We start from the raw sequence: 17,561 nt of genomic DNA, 5'->3' as shown, positions 1-17,561 counted from the left end.
CTGGGCATCCCCAATATATCAACGGTACCAGTTTTATTTTCAGAGACTATGAAAACAATCTGGTCAATTTCTATCACAATCTTAAAGATAGTTTTCCTTAACCATAAGCAATTTTACTGCCTGGAAAATACACAGCATTGTCACATTTGAAGGTGTTTCAAACTAATAAATGAAGACAAAATGAATAAGTGGGTGAGTGGATGCAAAAGTAAAATTTTAAAAGACTGGGGAGAGGCCATTTTCCAAACGTAACTCCACTGTTGCCTTGGCAATTGGGCCCTTGGGTGAGGTGCTCTACAAAATTTGTGCTGCTGTTCCCTCCTCCTTCCTAATGTCCATATCCCCAAAACAGCAGTGCTGATACCAGAAGCCAAGAGCAAAGACTGGCAAAATCAGCAAGCGCCCCCATTGTGTGCCAGCCATTTTGGAGCAGATAAAGTCATTAAGGAAAAATTTCACAACGTATAACCTTTCAGCTTTACTCCACGAACAGCAGGTAGCTTCCCTTTCAGAGACAAGAGCCTGCATTGAAGTCACCAGTGAGCAGGACTTGACCTTCATTTTCAGTATACGCAGCATTAAATATTCATAATCCACGTAACCGTAGCATAAGAAGTAGCAGCGTTTAAACATGAATCAAAGGAATAAATATCTTCACACATGTGAGTCATCCTTTCCCAGAATGCCCCTGGTAAAAATGCAAATACCCAGAGCTCTGGGCCTCTGTCTCTTCCAACTTTCTTTTGAAATTCTGAAAGCAACAGAGACTGCTGCATTATGCAATCCATGAATCTCACTCTCATGCTGACACTGGTGGGTCTTTGTTTTTTTTTTCCTTATCTGTTAGATAAGAATTGCTGTTCTTGTGTCAAAGGGAGGAAATAGACAAGAACGGAAGCAACGGTGACATTAGCACCCACAGGGCGTCTGCAGGCACTCTTGACTCGGTTGTACAATTTCTAAAAAATCTTTGCTTCACAAGGATCAGAATGTGTGGGAGGACAGGGTCGGCGTAGGTGGCAGGAGACATCAGAATTAGGAGCTAAAGTGACATGTGACATAAATTGGGCAGGAGTCCTTTTAAAAAGAATGAAAAAGAAAGGGAGCTTTTTGTACACAATCCACCTTGTATGGCTAATTGGAGATCTTTGGGGAGATGGTGTGTGGAGGGCTCAATGCTTGTCTGTGCTTGTTAAGGCACTAACGTGATGTCTGACCAAAAACTTGGTCCAGAGACATCTTCCTCTACTTGGGTGTTTCTAGAGAGTCTACTGCTGGGATTATAAAGCACAATTTTAATTAGGTTTAATGTAATTATCTTTGTTTTCAATTCCAGGAGCTCTGAGGACAATCTGTCTTAGCTAGATAGTAATCACTTGAGGCTACACAAATGAGTCTTCCCTCACAATCACTCTAGGATCATTAAGACCAGACCCAAAGAAAATACCCTATGCTGGGATCTGTCTTTGCCTAATGGCCAAAAATGAAAGTTGTGCAGCTGTCTTTGGAAGTGACTTATCCATCACCTCTGGATAGTAAAAAGAGCTTTGAAAGGTTAAAAAGATCATAAACCCACCAATGATGACATTTCTCTGAGCTGTATTACTCATCTGCTAATGCACAGAAGTAAAATAACCACCTAGCCTGCTTGTCCACTTGCACAACTGGAGCTGGCCTGCCTTGAGACATAGCTGGTCCAGCAGACCACGGGAGCCTGTTTTATACATTAATCGGCACTCCTCGCACTTTTCAAAGGGCTGGGTGCAGAGAGCCTGGAATCTCAAACTTGTGCTACAGGACAGTCCTCAGCATTCTGTAGGAGAGGGGCAGCTCTGGCTAAAATTGACTGAGACAAGCCATTTCACTCATGTCTGTTGGTTTAGATTCACTTGTGGGAAAGTCTATAGACCGTCCCCTAGTTTATTTATTTGAAGGGTGTAAATACTAACTACAATTCATCTGGAGAATTCTGGGTGCTTTTTTTCCAGGGTGAAGATTTAATATAACTTCCACAAGAAGTTTAAAGCTGTCTTTCCAAAATATCCAGATGGCCAGCCAAACCACGAATGTGTAAAACTGGTAACAGTTTTGAATGAAAGACATGGATTTTAAGAATGTACATTCTACTTTCTCACTTTCTTTCCATTTGCATCCTATATGTGGATAGAATTTCATTTTTTTTTCTCATTCACTAAGCTCGATTATAGTTTTTTAATAGGTTTCACTGTGTTTTATTCCTGGAAATCTATGGACTTATCATAGAGATGGCTTTAGAGATTCTACACTAATTCTCCCCCAAACTTAAACTGAGCTTGCTTGCTGTCTTTCCCAAGCAAGATGGAAAACTCCCTTGTGCTGAATCCACTGATTGGGCCCACCACCGGACAGAATCTTCAAATATGGTCTCAGAACCAAATAAAGTCATGAAAATGAAAAGTTTCTATATAAATAACCAGAAAGTCTTCTTATAAACAAAGCCTTGCTATGCCAAACCACATAGTTGAGCAACAGAGATGCTGGGATGAGGCTAGGACAGTCCTCAGGCAGAATGGGAATAGCCTTGTTTCTAACCTTATCGGCAGTTTTGCCAGGAAAAGGTGAGGACAGGACTGAAGCTCCATCCTTGGGACAGACTATTTGCAAGTTCATAAAAGAAACCAGAATCAGAGAGGACTCCCAGTGCTGTTTTCCCCAAGGCCTAGAAGCATCATAATTAAAGCCAAAGGACATTGAGATGGTATAGGACATTAGGGGAAGAGGGTATGCATGGGGGAATTTCATTCCTCTTCATCTTCTCACATGGAAATGGAGAACACCAGGATCCACAGAACAAAAGACTGCCTCACAGCAGACGGTAAAAAAAAGACACAATCCAAATTCATCTAAAGAGCATTTTATTTCTGAGAAATACAGAGGGACAAAAGGTTAAAAAAATAAAAAAAAAAAAAACGAAAAGGGAAGGAAGGCGCTGGCTGAGGCATCTGGGCCTCTAACCCATCAACACACTCACCTCCACATGAGGGTTTTCTCTCTCTGGGGCACACAAGCTACAAGCCCAAACCTCTTTCCTGAGTCTCAGCATGGAAGTTGGCAGGGTCTACACCCCACGACACGTGAGAACACCCCTGGAGAGAGATTGGAGAAATAAGACCAGGGGCTTTAGAGGATGTTCAGTTCAATACAAATAGGGTCCAGAATCATTAAGAGTAAATATTAAAAAGGGGGCTTACCTTCAATGACATGCCAATGGGAGTCTTCCAAACTTAAATAAGCTCTTCTCTTTCTTGGCTTGGGAGAGTTGATGGAGGGAGCATGTGGAATCTTGTCTCCCGACAGCGTTTAAAGGACTTTCCATCTGAGATGGGTGAGGGCAGCCCAGCCTCGCACGTGGGGATGGGCTGAAGGCCCTCTGATAGGCTTAGACTTGGCTGATTCCCAGAGACAGGTTATTAAAGGAGATATTTTCTTTATCTTCCCTGACTGACATTTTGACCTCTGCATCCAAATGCATCTGGCTGGTGACCAGATGGCTCTGAGAAATTCTGAGTTTAGCTGTGCATGAAATTACCACCATCCCAAGCCACAGGAAAGGAGCACTAAGCTCAGAATTCAGGCACATCAGAGTCTGAGCCAATAGGCACACCAGGGAGGTTTCCTAGTATCAAAGTCTAGTAGCCAACCATACCAGAGATAGAGTTAAATTTCAAAACACTCACACAGTGGACAACAAGGACAACAAGCTCAAGGCCACTGTCATCAGAGTGGCCAAGTTCACGCCACAACAGAAAATGAGTTAGACTCCAGCTCGTTTCCCTGACGCTGTCAACTTCATGATTGCAATAGTATAGTTGGAACAAATTATTTCCTCAGGATTGGCACCTACAGGAATCAGGGCAGAACTGGCTGCAACGTTGCAGTTCTAGTCTGTGCCCTCTTCATCCTTCTGCAAGGTCTTTATCGTCTGTCACCCAGGCTCACCCTGGAGCACCAGTCCATTCAGCTGGCACCCAAGGAGTCTGCATGAGTGTCCACTCTAGAAGTCCTCAAATGGCCACGGGCCTCCACCTCTGGGGGTCATCATGAACTCCTCCATCCATCTCCTTACCTTCACAAGTCAAGAAGCACCAGCGTGCAATGCTTCAGCTGAATACCCGGTTGGCAGGCGAAAGGATAGCACCATGATTTCTAAGCTGACCTCCAGTAAGATCAAAACATTCGAAACCCAATTGAGAAAAGGATCCTATAACCATGGCAAGAATGGCTCGGACCCTCATGTATGGGAAACTGTTACCCTCCCAGAAGTTGCAAATTCCCATCAAGTCATCTTAACCACTTGACATCTTCAGTGCAAATACATCATCAAGAAACAGCTCTTTAAAAATAAGTAATACCCAGCAAGAAGACCCGACCTCAGATACCTCACCCTCCTATGCCAGCAGACTTAAAGTAGCCTTCCTTCTCAGAACTTTCTTTCCCGTTTAGAAAATCAGTACAGTGCAGCCCTAGCTTCCTCCAAAATCTTCTGCACTCAGAAGGTCTGGCAAAGGTTGGTGTTAAGGTAAATAAATGGATCAACGTAAAGGCTTATGATTGTTTATGAAACAAGGGCAAGAAAGTATATTTGAATACTCACTTTGACGAATCTATGAAGTATATTACAAGTGCACCGATGCTGAGAGCAAAGACTAAGACAACCTGCAAAAGAAGAGGAAAATGCCATCACTTAAGAGTTGGACCTCAGGATGGTTGGGTTTTTTGACACATGCAGAAGCAGCTTTGAAATATGGTGCCCGTTGCTCTCAGGGACCTGCTTGGAAATCTCACCCCCATTCCCAGACCCCCATTACTGCCTCACAGTTGGCTCCTCATATGGCAATGGGCAGCAACCTCGCTCCTTGCCAATAGGGGTCAGGGTAGCCTTTTATATCTCAGGGCACTGGGTTTTTATCTGGCCCTGTTATCTCAAAGTTCAGCTTCTCTGCAACTGAAGTTGATAAACTTCAGTAGGAAAAGAGCAGGTGAAAATTTAAGGTGACACAGTATCTCATATTATATGTAGTCTAGGATCTGCAGGAACTCCAATAGAGGAATGTCAACTTTAACAGCTTCATTGAGGCACAATTTACATACCACAATCTTCACCCATCTAAAAAGTACAATTCATCAATGACTTTAGTAAATCTACTAAGTTATGCAACCATCACTGTAATCCAGTTTCAGAACATTTTCATCATCCCAGGAAGATTCCCTCCTGCCTGTTAAATCAATCCCCTTTCCCACTGCCGAGCCCCAGACCACATTAATCTACTTTCTGTCTCTACACAAGAGATACCAATTTGAAGAGCACAAATTTGCTCATACAAAAGTCCACGTGTGTATGTGTGTACATACATAAAGATATATTCACTGCATGTATGATCTATATGATTATAACACTTCTGAAATACTCAGGAAAACAGTTTAGGTTCAGGAAGTCAATTAGGCCATCCATTAGGCCATTTATGTGACAATTCTTGTCCTACTTTACACTTTTCACTCAAAATTAATCTCCATGGATGGAAGACAGTTTTGGCATCTCCATCAGTGGATACCTGTCATGCTAAGGTCCATCGAATGAATATGTAGCAGATTAGGCTGACACCGACACTTCTGTCCTCACTACACATCCTACCTTCTTTAATCTTTCACAGAGGAGACTATTAATGCAAATAAAGGATAGTGAGAAATAAAGAAGATGCTTTCAGCCAACAATTAAGCCTGAGAACAAAAAGTAAGTACCACCATTACACACAATGCCTGGCTGCTAGGTCAACTTTTCAGGTATGCTAATACTCTGAAGAGACTGCAGGTGGAAGGGCATTGGAAGTCAGTCTCCTCAGTGTCCACCTATTGACAACACTCAGGCCTTGGCTGGTGGGTAGAGAGGAATCCCAATTTACGTAAAGACTAAGTATGATCAAGCTGTGTGTGTGTGTTTGTGCCTGTGTATGAGAGACAGAATCTATCTCTCTTATACACACACACACACGCACACACACACACACACACCTGTTTTTTGTATGTGTGCCAGAGTGGCTGACAGAAAATGAAGTCTGCATGAGATACTCATTTAAAGCATTGCAAAACTCCATGGAGCTCCTGGGGCAGAATGGTGGCTTGCACAGTCCAGAAAATGACCATTAAAAACAAATGGACACTGTAAAAGGAATATGCAGTTTCATAGCAACTGATAAAATCTCCATATAAAGGGAGGTGCTAAAACAACACACCACTGAGGTTTATTTCACTTGGCCATTTTTTAAAAAAAACTAAAACATGCTCCAATTGAATGCGGCAGTCTATCAGTAATTATCATCTGCCCAGCACTAATCCCTCTTAGCTGCCTCACCTCAGCCCCTCCCCTCACACACATTCATTCATATGTTCCTTTCAAAGGTACACACAAAAACAAGCAAACAAAAACATGAGCAGGCCTCCGATTTTTCCTCTATTATCTAAAGAAGGCAGCAAAACAAAGAGCTTATGATTAATTTTGATCTGTGCTGCTATTTCTGAGGCATAAGCAGTTAGATCCTGGCCCTGACCTCATTCTCAAAAAGCTGCAAAGAGAAGGGGTGTGGCCAGAACCCAGGAGAAGGGCCTCTTCTCCATTCATAAACAGCTGATTTAAGACTAATCCCTGTCCATTTGGCTCCCTGTGTGTGTATCTGTGAATGCTGAGCATCTGTCAGAGCTGGCTATATAGGCCTATGCCACGCAAAGCCACTGTTGCAGAAAAGGATAGGAAAGAAGTCCTTGCAAATGGCCTCTACATCATTCTGTAAGGAACTCGAAATCTAAGACCCCTGCAATGGCAATGTTGTCGCAGCAGCCAGATGTCCAGCATAGCTGAAACTAATTTGCTCCAGCTGCCTCCACTTGCAGTCAGTGATGGGGACTAATGCGTTCCTTATTTAAGCAAACAAGCCAGTGACAGGAGAAGGGCAGGAATCTTGCTGCCCTCTGAACATGAAAACTCAAATATCAGCATCTCTCTGATAGAGTAAGAGGGGGAAGAAATCCAGGAGGTAAATGACCTCCACAGTTCCCTGGCCCTGAAGATTCTGTTGAATGGATATGTGCTTGGGTCTACGTGTTCAGCTGGAAGGCCTCCTCTCGATGAGATACAGTATAGGCAAAATGACCCAAGATGCACCATAAAATGCTCCCTGGGGAGATGCTCTGCTTCCCAGTATTAAGGTAACTGTGCATGTAGTCTTGAAACTTGCTAAATGCCTCTTTATCGTGTCAGGCTCGATCACATTGTCAGCCCAGATCCAGGTGCTGCAGAAAACACACCAACACTTTGGATGTGGCCATGAAAATAGAATATGCATCAGAGACTTGTCTTCTCTAGGCCCCTAGCAAAGCCACCTTAGAAGTGTCAGTTTAGTCTCTCTTTCTCTATCTCTCTAACAAATCCCCATTGTCTGAGAACTCTAAGTTTGAAAACACAAAATGATTACATTTTAGTCTACATGGTAATTGTAATATTATAAAGTACCCCAAACAGTCATCTAAGTATTTAACATATGCTATACATAAGGCCCAAGAATAACAGAAGATGGAAGGCCACTTGGAGTCATGAAATATACTCTTTCTTTTTTAGAGAGAGTCTCGTTCTGTCGCCCAGGCTGGAGTGCAGTGGCGCAATCTCAATTCACTGCAACCTCTGCCTCCTAGGTTCAAGCAGTTATCTTGCCTCAGGCGCCTGCCACCATACCCAGCTAATTTTTTTGTATTTTTAGTAGAGAGGGGGTTTCATCATGTTGGCCAGGCTGTTCTCAAACTCCTGACCTCAAGTGAGCCACCTGCCTCGGCCTCCCCAAGTGTTGGGATTACAGGCATGAGCCACTGCACCTGGCAAAATATACTCTTTTTTATAGAGTCGTTCTTATATAGATTAATCCCATGCTATTATGCAATTAGTGATAAATCATATAGTACAGGTTTAGCCAATACAAAATGAAATATTGCCTAGATGGATCATTAGTAACTGGGTAAGGGTAGGAAAAGTAGGACTCTTATCTCAATATCTTCTCCTTTCCCAAAATGTCCTTCTTTCTACATAGTAACACTACTCTAATATCTCTTCATGAAGGAGTGAGGCCATTGGGAATCCTTTTGCTAGCTTCTATAGTTTCAGGGACAAGGAGGACAGAAGCCCAAGGGACATGGTAAAATGAGGCCAAGGAAAGCACAGTACCCCAGAAAGCAAAGCATCCCTGCCCTACAGCAGCTAAGTCATAGAATAAGAAATAACCAAGCATATAATAAAGCATTGTCCCACAGAAGGGCTTGGGGGCAGCAGTCTGATACACAGATAATTTGAGCATTGCCTCTCAGGGTGCTTCTGCTAACTTGCTTGACAGCCTGTCCTGCTTGCTAAACGTGCCATAGTCTGAGCTCAACAAATCACCTCAGCCACCTTGGACAGTATGAATTGTCACCTTCTCAGATTTACTGAAAACACCCATATGCTGTGTGGTGATATTGAGTACTTGGTGTGCCAGATTCCTAAAAACAAAAGCAATTTGATAAATGTCACTGAAACAATGGTGCTTTGAGTCATCTATTTCCAAAACTCCAAGATCAAACAAGACATGTGTTTGCACAAAAGAATGCCAGGAACACACATACACGGTGTTTTTTTTTTTTTTTTAAGGGCAGGGTGCAGTGGCTCACGCTTGTAATTCCAGCACTTTGGGAGGCCATGGCAAGCGGATCACTTGAGGCCAGGAGTTCTAGACCAGCCTAGCCAACACAGTGAAACCCTGGCTTTACCAAAAAATACAAAAAATTAGCATTTGTGGTGGTGCTCACCTGTAGTTCCAGCTACTTGGGAAGTTGAAGCAGGAGAGAATCACCTGAACCCTGGAGGCAGAGGTTGCAGTGAGCCAAGACTGTGCCACTGCACTCCAGCCTGGACAACAGAGTAAGACTCTGTCTCCAAAAAAAAAAAAAAAAAAAGTGGGCCGGGCGCGGTGGCTCACATCTGTAATCCCAGCACTTTGGGAGGCCAAGGTGGGGGCACCACGAGGTCAGGAGTTTGAGACCAGCCTGGCCAACATGGTGAAACCCTGTCTCTACTAAAAGTATAAAAAGTTAGCCAGGCATGGTGGCGCTTGCCTGTATTCCCAGCTACTCAGGAGCCTGAGGCAGAAGAATCTCTTGAACCTGGAAGGCAGAGGTTGCAGTTAGCTGAGATTGTGCCACTGCACTCCAGCCTGGGCGACAGAGCGAGACTCTGTCTCCAAAAAAAAAAAAAAGTCTGTCCCTAACACCTGATGCAAAGAAGGAGCCTAGTGCAAAATGGGGAGGAGAGAGGGGAAGTCCACAGCCATCTTGCTAGATGAAAATCTCTGTGGGGCATGAAACAATGTCTGACAAAGTTCATGAAAGTTCATGAAAATGGAAAATAGTAAAGCAAAGCATAGACTATTCCCCGTCAGGTGATGGAGCACTTCAGGAAAAAGGCAGATTCGGTGATGTGAGTATAGTGGTGACTGAGTCAGGAAAGCCGGCTCTTAGAGACGTTTCCTGTTCTAGAACCTGGGCTGGAGTTGCTGCGATTAGGTCCATATGCTTTCAGCGGGTGTGTGAGGCATCACGGCCTTGGGAGGCAGATTCAGAGCCGAGGCTCACAAAGGTGGCTACCACCAGAATCCAGTCACCTGAGGAGTTTCCTTCCAAAGCAGAGATGCCCTCATCCCACCCGAGGACCAGCAAATCATGAGCTGGGGGAGGGGAAGTCTGGGCACCTCTTTTTAACAAGCTCCTCCAGTGAATCTGACATGTGACCGAGAATGGGAGTCACTGAATTAAAGCCATTAGGAGAAACCACTTAGCTCAAGTCAGAGATTAATTTACAAATGTCGCCTTAACAATTAGCCCATTAGAACATATGTATGAGGCCTGCAGGCTTAGAGAATCGTGCTAGGAGTACTAGAAAAAGTACAGAGAGGAGGATGAATTAATTCTCTCCTGAGCAGGTTTTACACATTCTTCTCAGCTCACAGCAGAACAAATGACCCTAATTAATGATTCTGCATGTTTGATCAGGGTTTAGCTGCCTACTGACAGCAGAGACCCTTCTCAGAAAATGGGTAATTTTCTATATATGATCCCAAAGGCATAGGACTTTTTAAATTGAAGTATATGATTTACATATAATAAAATCCACTATATTAAAGAATACACTTTGGGAGGCCAAGGCAGGAAGATTGCTTGAGCCCAGGAGTTCAAGATCAGTCTGGGCAACATAGAGAGACCCTATCTCTATAAAAAAAACTTCAAAAAAATTATCCAGGCATGGTAGCACGTGCCTATAATCCCAGCTCCTCCAGAGGGTGAGTCAGGAGATTGAAACAGATGATTATGAGATGGGACCTTGGTAGAAACTAAAAACTTTTGGCTTGAAAAGGTAGCCCTCACTTATGCTAACTGTAAACCATGTATGCGTAAGTCTGATTCAACATGCTGACAATATGCCTGTCCCTAAATCTGTATGCAAGAGGCTTGTTTCATAATATCACAAGAGTAAACTCCATGGACACTCAGATTCATAGTTTGTGTTTCCAGAAGCACAATAAATTGCTCATGCAGAATGTCATCCCACAAAACTAACACAAGACATAGAAGGGCCATGGATCAGCTCTCTCCTGAGTCTGGGTCTTAGCTCTGCCATCACTATAGAAAACTGAGTGATGGTCTGACCCATCCCCTCCCTCTCCTTGCCTCTGTGAGCTTTGAAAAGCCCATGCTTTTGCAGGCTTTACCCCTCCAGAAGCTCAGACTGAGTATCAGTGTTTTCCTAAGGGAAAAAGAAAAGGATTTTTTTCTCTTTACAGTTTAGCAAGTATAGTTTATATGTTCTTGTCATTCCTAAGTCATGAATGGTTCTCTTTAGAAGAAGATATAGGCGAGGTACGGTGGCTCATGCCTGTAATCCCAACACTTTGGGAGGCTGAGGTGGGTGGATCACTTGAGGTCAGGAGTTCAAGACCAGCCTGGCCAATATGGTGAAACCCCATCTCTACTAAAAATACAAAAATTAGCTGAGTGTGGTGGCAATGTCCAGCTACTCAGGAGACTGAGGCAGGAGAATTGCTTGAACCTAGGAAGCAGAGGTTTCAGCAAGCCAAGATAATGCCACTGAACTCCAGCCTGGGCAACAGAGCAAGACTCTGTCTCAAAAAAAAAAAAAAAAAAAAAAAAAAAAAGAATATATAATCTTGCCACCATAAAAGGATTTTTGTTATTATACATTTAAAAAAATCTGGAATATTTTTTGCAGAGCCATTTAATCATCCATAGGTCCCCTAAATTCCCAAGCTAGCATTCTGAAACATCACATTTGACTTATGGAAGAACATGCACAAAAATGCTGTAAATTGATTCTCTGGAAACCAAGACTCCAAACAACAGATTAAGTAGAGATGTATTCAAGATGAAAGAAAGGAAGAAGAAAGAGGGGCTTTGTAGTTGGTATTTGGGATTATAGCATTAAAATAAAATGCATGGGATTGCCAGATAAGAGTTAAACTGCTTTGTTCACATGTAAGGAAGCCTAGCAAAAATCTCTATGATTTTACAGGCATTAGGATCTAGTGCTTTCAAAAATGCAATACTATGAAGCCATATTCAGTGTGCAGTGGACTGAATTCTTAGGACACACATGTAAATTGGAGAGAATCCCTCCTTAAATCACCTCAAATGTCTTCCATAGCTTTTGGTATGAAGAAAAAAAAAAAAAATCCCTAACAGAGTCCACAAGGCCTTGCAAACTCTGATCTTTTCCTCCTCTCTGGCTTTATTTCATATGCTTCCACATCTAGACTCCAGGAACCTAACTTGCAGTTCTTCTCATTCACCATTTGACGCCTCCCACCCCAACCACCACAGAGTCTTTGCACAAGCACTTCCCTCCTCCTAGAAGCCTCACCTGCTCACATGAGATGCCCATCCTTCAGAAATCAGCTCTGCTGTCACTTCCCTGCCCATAGGTATAGTCTGTTGTGTGTAGCAGTTAGCAAAGCAACAATTTTACATGTCTTTGTGCAATCATTTTGATCAATTGCTCTGCTCTTTCCTTTGCTGGATGGCAAGTTCTGTGAAGGCCAGGTGTGTGTCCATTTTTAGTTATCACTACATTCCAAGAAACTAGCAAAGTGTCTCAGTATTTGTTAAATAAATAAATATGTGGAGAAAAGGCTAGAGAATTAGTTTGAAGACTGAGTATAGTGGAAGCAAAAGAGAGGTGGGAGAACATGGATTACCCTCATTGAGTAAGACTCTGAAGTTTATAACCCGGAATAAAGGTGAGATGCAGTTCCAGGTCATGGCAGGATCTCCGGGATCCCTGGTGAAAGTGGAGCAGGAAGAAGAGCACCGTGGTGGTCAAGGTCGAGGGTCTGAGACACACACAGGGATAGCAAGGACAATCCTACACACAGACTCGAAGGGGATGGTGGGAACTGAGGTTGAGAACAGAAGAGGACAGAGCCATCGCTGAATAGGGGGAGGGACCTGGACCTAGGTGGGTGATAGCATCAGAAGGACAGACAGAGGAAGGATTTGGTCAGACAGCAGGAGCCTGGAGAAAACACATTTCTACAAGAACAGAAGGGCAATGGAAGGCCAGAGTGTCCAGCACTCCTGGGTTATAAAGATGGCCAGGCATGGTGGCTCATGTCCGTAATCCCAGCACTTTGGGAGGTGGAGGCAGGTGGCTCACCTGAGGTCAGGAGTTCAAGACCAGCCTGGGCAACATGGTGAAAACCTATCTCTACTAAAAGTACAAAAATTAGCTGGGCATGGTGCTATGCACCTCTATTCCCCGCTACTGGGGAGGCTGAGGAATGAGAATCGCTTGAATCCCGGTGGTGGAGGTTGCAGTGAGCTGAGATCGTACCACTGCACTCCAGCCTGGGCAACAGTGAGACTCCGTCTCAAAAAAACAAAACAAAACAAAACAAACAAACAAACAAACAAAACAGAAACAGCAACATCGAGAGAGAGGTGAGGGAAACAACTATGTCTCTAGGAAAAACAGATTCAACTGAGGTGGCAGATGTGTGGAGCATTACGTGAAGAAGTAGAGAATTCAGATTTGAATCAGGACTAGGAATCTGTGAAAACAGATGTCATGAGAAAGTGAGTCTGGAGAGGCATAAAATAATGGAAATGCTAATGTACCAATATTAAGTGAATATATTTGTATGTATTTGTATGCACACAGACAAACACGCTGCAAGGGGCACAGAGACAAACTGTGATTCCTCTCATCACAAAGACCGGGTCTCTAACAGTATTTATTAACCACCTGCGGGTCTCTATTAGTATTTATTAACCACCTGCATGCCCCCCAGCAGTTTGTCTCTGTCCATTTTCAAATCAGGTCACTTCAAAATGACGATAAATACATACGAAGCCCTGGAAAACAAAGGGCTCCCTCTTACTATAAGTTTACTATAAATCATGCATCCATCAGTATATAGACAAAGTTAACTGCAATCATGGACTTTTTTGAGAGGGCAGAAGAAAATTTGACTCACTCAGATAGACACAGAGTGTCTGAATTCTCATTTTTAAATGCTCCCCAAAGAAGAATCTGTGACACGATTACTACAAGCCAACTGCCCAATCTCTTCCCTTCTGAGGGCTTCCTGTGACACAACTATAGGGCGAGAGTCATGTGAACTTCTGCAGTTTCGTGTTCCCCAAACATCGCAGGAGTGTTGTCCTGCATCCTGGATTTTGTTGATGATGCTCATCTCATTTTGCCCATTTCTGTATTTGAAAATACAGAAAAGTTCAATATGTTCCTTGTAGGGCTTAATTTATTATAACTGAAATGAGGGATAGCAATTGTAACAGGAAGTCAGAAAACTTTTCCTAAAACCATGTCCTTCCTGCAAGTCGAGGTTTAATGACACTGAAGTCTTACATCATTGCATCATAAAACTTAAAAGGTTGCTTTTTGTATAACTTTACCACTGACATTAAAAGCAATGCACTGGCAAGCATGATAAAAATCTTCCATTTGAGGTCTAAAGTTTGAAAGACCTTTCCTGTCCAATTATTGAAAACCTAGGGGAAGAAGTTCCATCTGCTGGTGGAACGCTCAAGTTTGCAGCTAATGAGCTTTTTAAGAAATTGTCTGGCTTAAGTGCATGTGAGTTTAGCCAACTGGATTTTTAATTTAATTAGGTTTATGAGATGAGAAATCTTTTGTAGCATAGTCAGGTCAGAAGTTGCCACTCACTGTCACTAAGGTCTAAATTTGTGACTATCTTTGCCCTACTTCTCAAACCCTGCCAGTTCTTAAATTATATTAAAGGCAAAACTGGAATTTAAAGCTGGGACTCAAACAAATACTTATATGCCCATGTTTGTAGCATCCAAAAGGTAGAAGCAACCCAAGTGTCCACGGACAGATGAAAGGATAAACAAAATGTGGTCTCTCCATACAATGGAATGTTATTCAGTGTTAATAAAGAAGGAAATTCTGGTCCATGCTACAACGTGAATGAACCTTGACATTATGCTAAGTGAAATAAGCTATAAACAAAAGGACAAATATTGTGTGAATCTACCTATAGGAGGTACCTAGAGTAGTCACATTCATTGAGACAGGAAGTAGAATGATGGTTCCTTGGAAGTGGGGGAGAAGGAGAAGTGGGGAATTATTGTTTAATGGGTACAGAGTTTCTGTTTTGTGAGATGAAAGAGTTCTGGATATGGATGGTGATACGGTTTGGATGTTTATCCTTTTCCAAATATCCTGTTGAAACATGACCCCCAGTGTTGGAGGTGAGGCCTGGTGGGAGGTGTTTGGGTCATGGGGGTGGATCCCTCATGAATGGCTTGGTGTCCTTCCAGTGGTAATGAGTTAGTGAGAGATATGATTGTTTAAAAGAGTCTGGGACCTCCCCACTTCTTTCTTGTCCCCTTGCTCCTGCTCCCTCTCTTGCCATGTGATATACTAGCTCCCCCTTTGCCTTTCACCATGATTGTAAGCTTCCTGAAGTCCTCACCAGAAGCCAAGCAGATGTGGGTGCCATGCTTGTACAGTCTGCAGAACCATGAGCCAAGATAAACCTCTTTTCTTTATAAATTACCCATCTTCAGATATTCCTTTATGGCAATGCAAATAACTAGCACAGACGGTGATGATGATTGCACAAAAACGTGAATGTAGTAAATGCCACTGAATTGTACCCTTACAAATGGCTGAAATGGTAAATCTTAAGTATATTTTACTGCAATTTACAAAATGGAAGAAAAATTCTGAGAACCCACAAGTAGAATTCAGAAGCATATATACATTTAAAAACTCAAACATCATAACCCTCCCACAGGAATACTGACATCTCTCAATTCAATGGCAATGGGTATCTCCAAGAAATTTGTGTTACATGCAAGTGACCCTTGCCTCTCTAGAGCATTGATCTTACCCTCTAGGAAGCTGGAATTTCTCCTTTCATTTCCAGAATCTATCCCCACGTAGCCACAGAGATGTTATGTGTGTCCCGCCTTTCCCTTGCACTGCACTCTAGCCTACAAACGTTGCCCAAAGCTGGCTATGAATTTCTTAGATACCTTATTTCGTCTTTCGGGAACTGTAGCTAAAGTCCAAGATATAATTAGGAACTTTAAAGGGTATTCCCTTGATCCTATAACCACTTTACAAACACTCAACAACTTCCTCTGGAAGATAATGAAACAGACAGAGGGCATCTGGTCTCGAAGTCTAAATCTCAAGGCCAAGCTTGGTCATAGCTCCTCAGTGGGTTAATGGAACATTAAAAGCACCCCTAGAAATAACATAAAATTTTCATCTTCTACAGCAAGGATTTTGGACCAAGGTCTTGCTTTGTAAAAGGCTTATCAGTGCATCCCAGAAAGCAATGCCATCTAAGCCCCATAGCGTCAAGTGAGTTGGCCAAAATTACTAAATAACCATTCAGCTGACAATATGACACCAACATTGGCTGCGCAGGTGCATGCTCACATTCCTGGCACCAAACATGTCACACTCCATTTTCTCCACTGCAGAATCGAAGCTGACCATAACAATGGACTGGGCTTGCGAAGAATGATACTAGCATGCCTCTTTGTTAAGATTTGCAGTGGGCTGAAATCCAGGTCTCCAGAGAGAAAGCCTTAACCCATCTACTTCTCACATCTCTCCTTCCTGCCCTCGCCAAATAAATGGTATTTTTGTATTTACAATTGAATTCTTACAGACAAACTACCCTTCCTGAATGAAGTAGAAAGTTTCACAAGATAGCATCCCTCATGCTCAGTAAATTCCCACTCCTACAGTCTGGAAAATTGGAAGGCAGTGTCAGTAGCATAAACCTCAGCACGTGTATTCATGTGAGTTTTGGAAGCCTGGCCCACAGCCCCTGATTTCACCTTGCTTCCTACAATGGTCTCACCATTCTCCCTCTCACCCATTGAGGACTGGGTGATAATAATGCCTCTGTGCCCTCTCCAGCACGGGGGACCTAGAACTCTGGGTCACTGGAGATAAACAGTCAGAAAACCATGTACTCCACATGTGTGGGGCATTTGTTTGAGGGTGGGGAGATGTGAATGTGGTCAGTTAACCCAAGCTTTCCTTCCTCCTTCAGCCTCACACTTTTGCAAACAAAAGAGAAGAAATGGAGTCTGTCTGTGGAATTCACTTGTTATCTTCTCAAGGTCATTGTTTAAAAGGAAGAGCATGTGTATGATGTTTGAGTATGCTTCATACTTCAGCAGACCAGGCACACCAGCTACACGGTGAAAGAATTGGCAAGACAAGGGCCAGAAAATGCATGAAGATCTTATTGCACAGTTTTAAGAGCTTTGACATAGTTATCAGGAAGAAATCAGAATTGAGGTGGGCTTCCTTAAGCTTATTGCATGGTTTTTCCATGTGTCAAATTTATATGTGAGGAGAACCTTCATCCTTTCAGGGCTTAGGGACTCTTGTTGTCATAACCTGCCTGCCTATTTCAGTGTATTCCCAGCCTGATCACCAAATTCCATCCCTCATCCACTCCATTAGAAGATCTTTATGTGCTAGAATAAATTTCTCTGAACCTCCTACACCAGCCTACAAGTCATTCATTCATTCATTCATTCAGTGCACACAGTTGCTGAGTATCCACTACAGGTTCAGAGTTGACCTGGCAGGGAACACGAAACTGAAGAAGGATGCCCTGTTTTAAGGAACTTGAACTGGAATTTTCATTCTTGGGCAAAGCAGGATGCCAGAAGCCAGATGATGTTCATAGCATCAAAAGACTCTTTTTTTTTTTTTTTCCCTGAGACAGGTTTTCACTCTATTGCCCAGGCTGGAGTGCAGTGGCACAATCGCATCTCACTGCAACTTCTGCCTCCCAGGTTCAAGTGATTCTCCTGTCTCAGCCTCCCAAGTACCTGGGATTACAGATGTGCACCACCATGCCAAGCTAAATTTTGCATTTTAAGTAGAGACAAGGTTTCACCATGTTGGCCAGGCTGGTCTC

The 17,561-nt window shown here is 43.0% G+C and overlaps 1 protein-coding gene across 1 annotated transcript in view; it reads right to left on the bottom strand.

Annotated features, from left to right (window-relative positions):
* Positions 1-2,879: 2,879 nt before the first annotated feature.
* LOC115900490 (calcium-activated potassium channel subunit alpha-1-like) overlaps positions 2,880-17,561 on the bottom strand; it is a 254,542-nt gene continuing 239,860 nt past the window's right edge. The window contains exon 4 of the mRNA XM_030941486.1: positions 2,880-4,695. Within this exon, the coding sequence (XP_030797346.1) occupies positions 4,630-4,695 (66 nt within the window). The 3' untranslated portion in view covers positions 2,880-4,629. The remainder of the gene's footprint in view (positions 4,696-17,561) is intronic.

Source organism: Rhinopithecus roxellana, chromosome 11 (genome assembly GCF_007565055.1).
Source record: "Rhinopithecus roxellana isolate Shanxi Qingling chromosome 11, ASM756505v1, whole genome shotgun sequence".
NCBI classification, from domain to species: Eukaryota; Metazoa; Chordata; class Mammalia; order Primates; family Cercopithecidae; genus Rhinopithecus; species Rhinopithecus roxellana.
The sequence above is the reverse complement of the archived record's forward strand: the minus strand, read 5'-3'. Positions and strand labels throughout refer to the sequence as shown.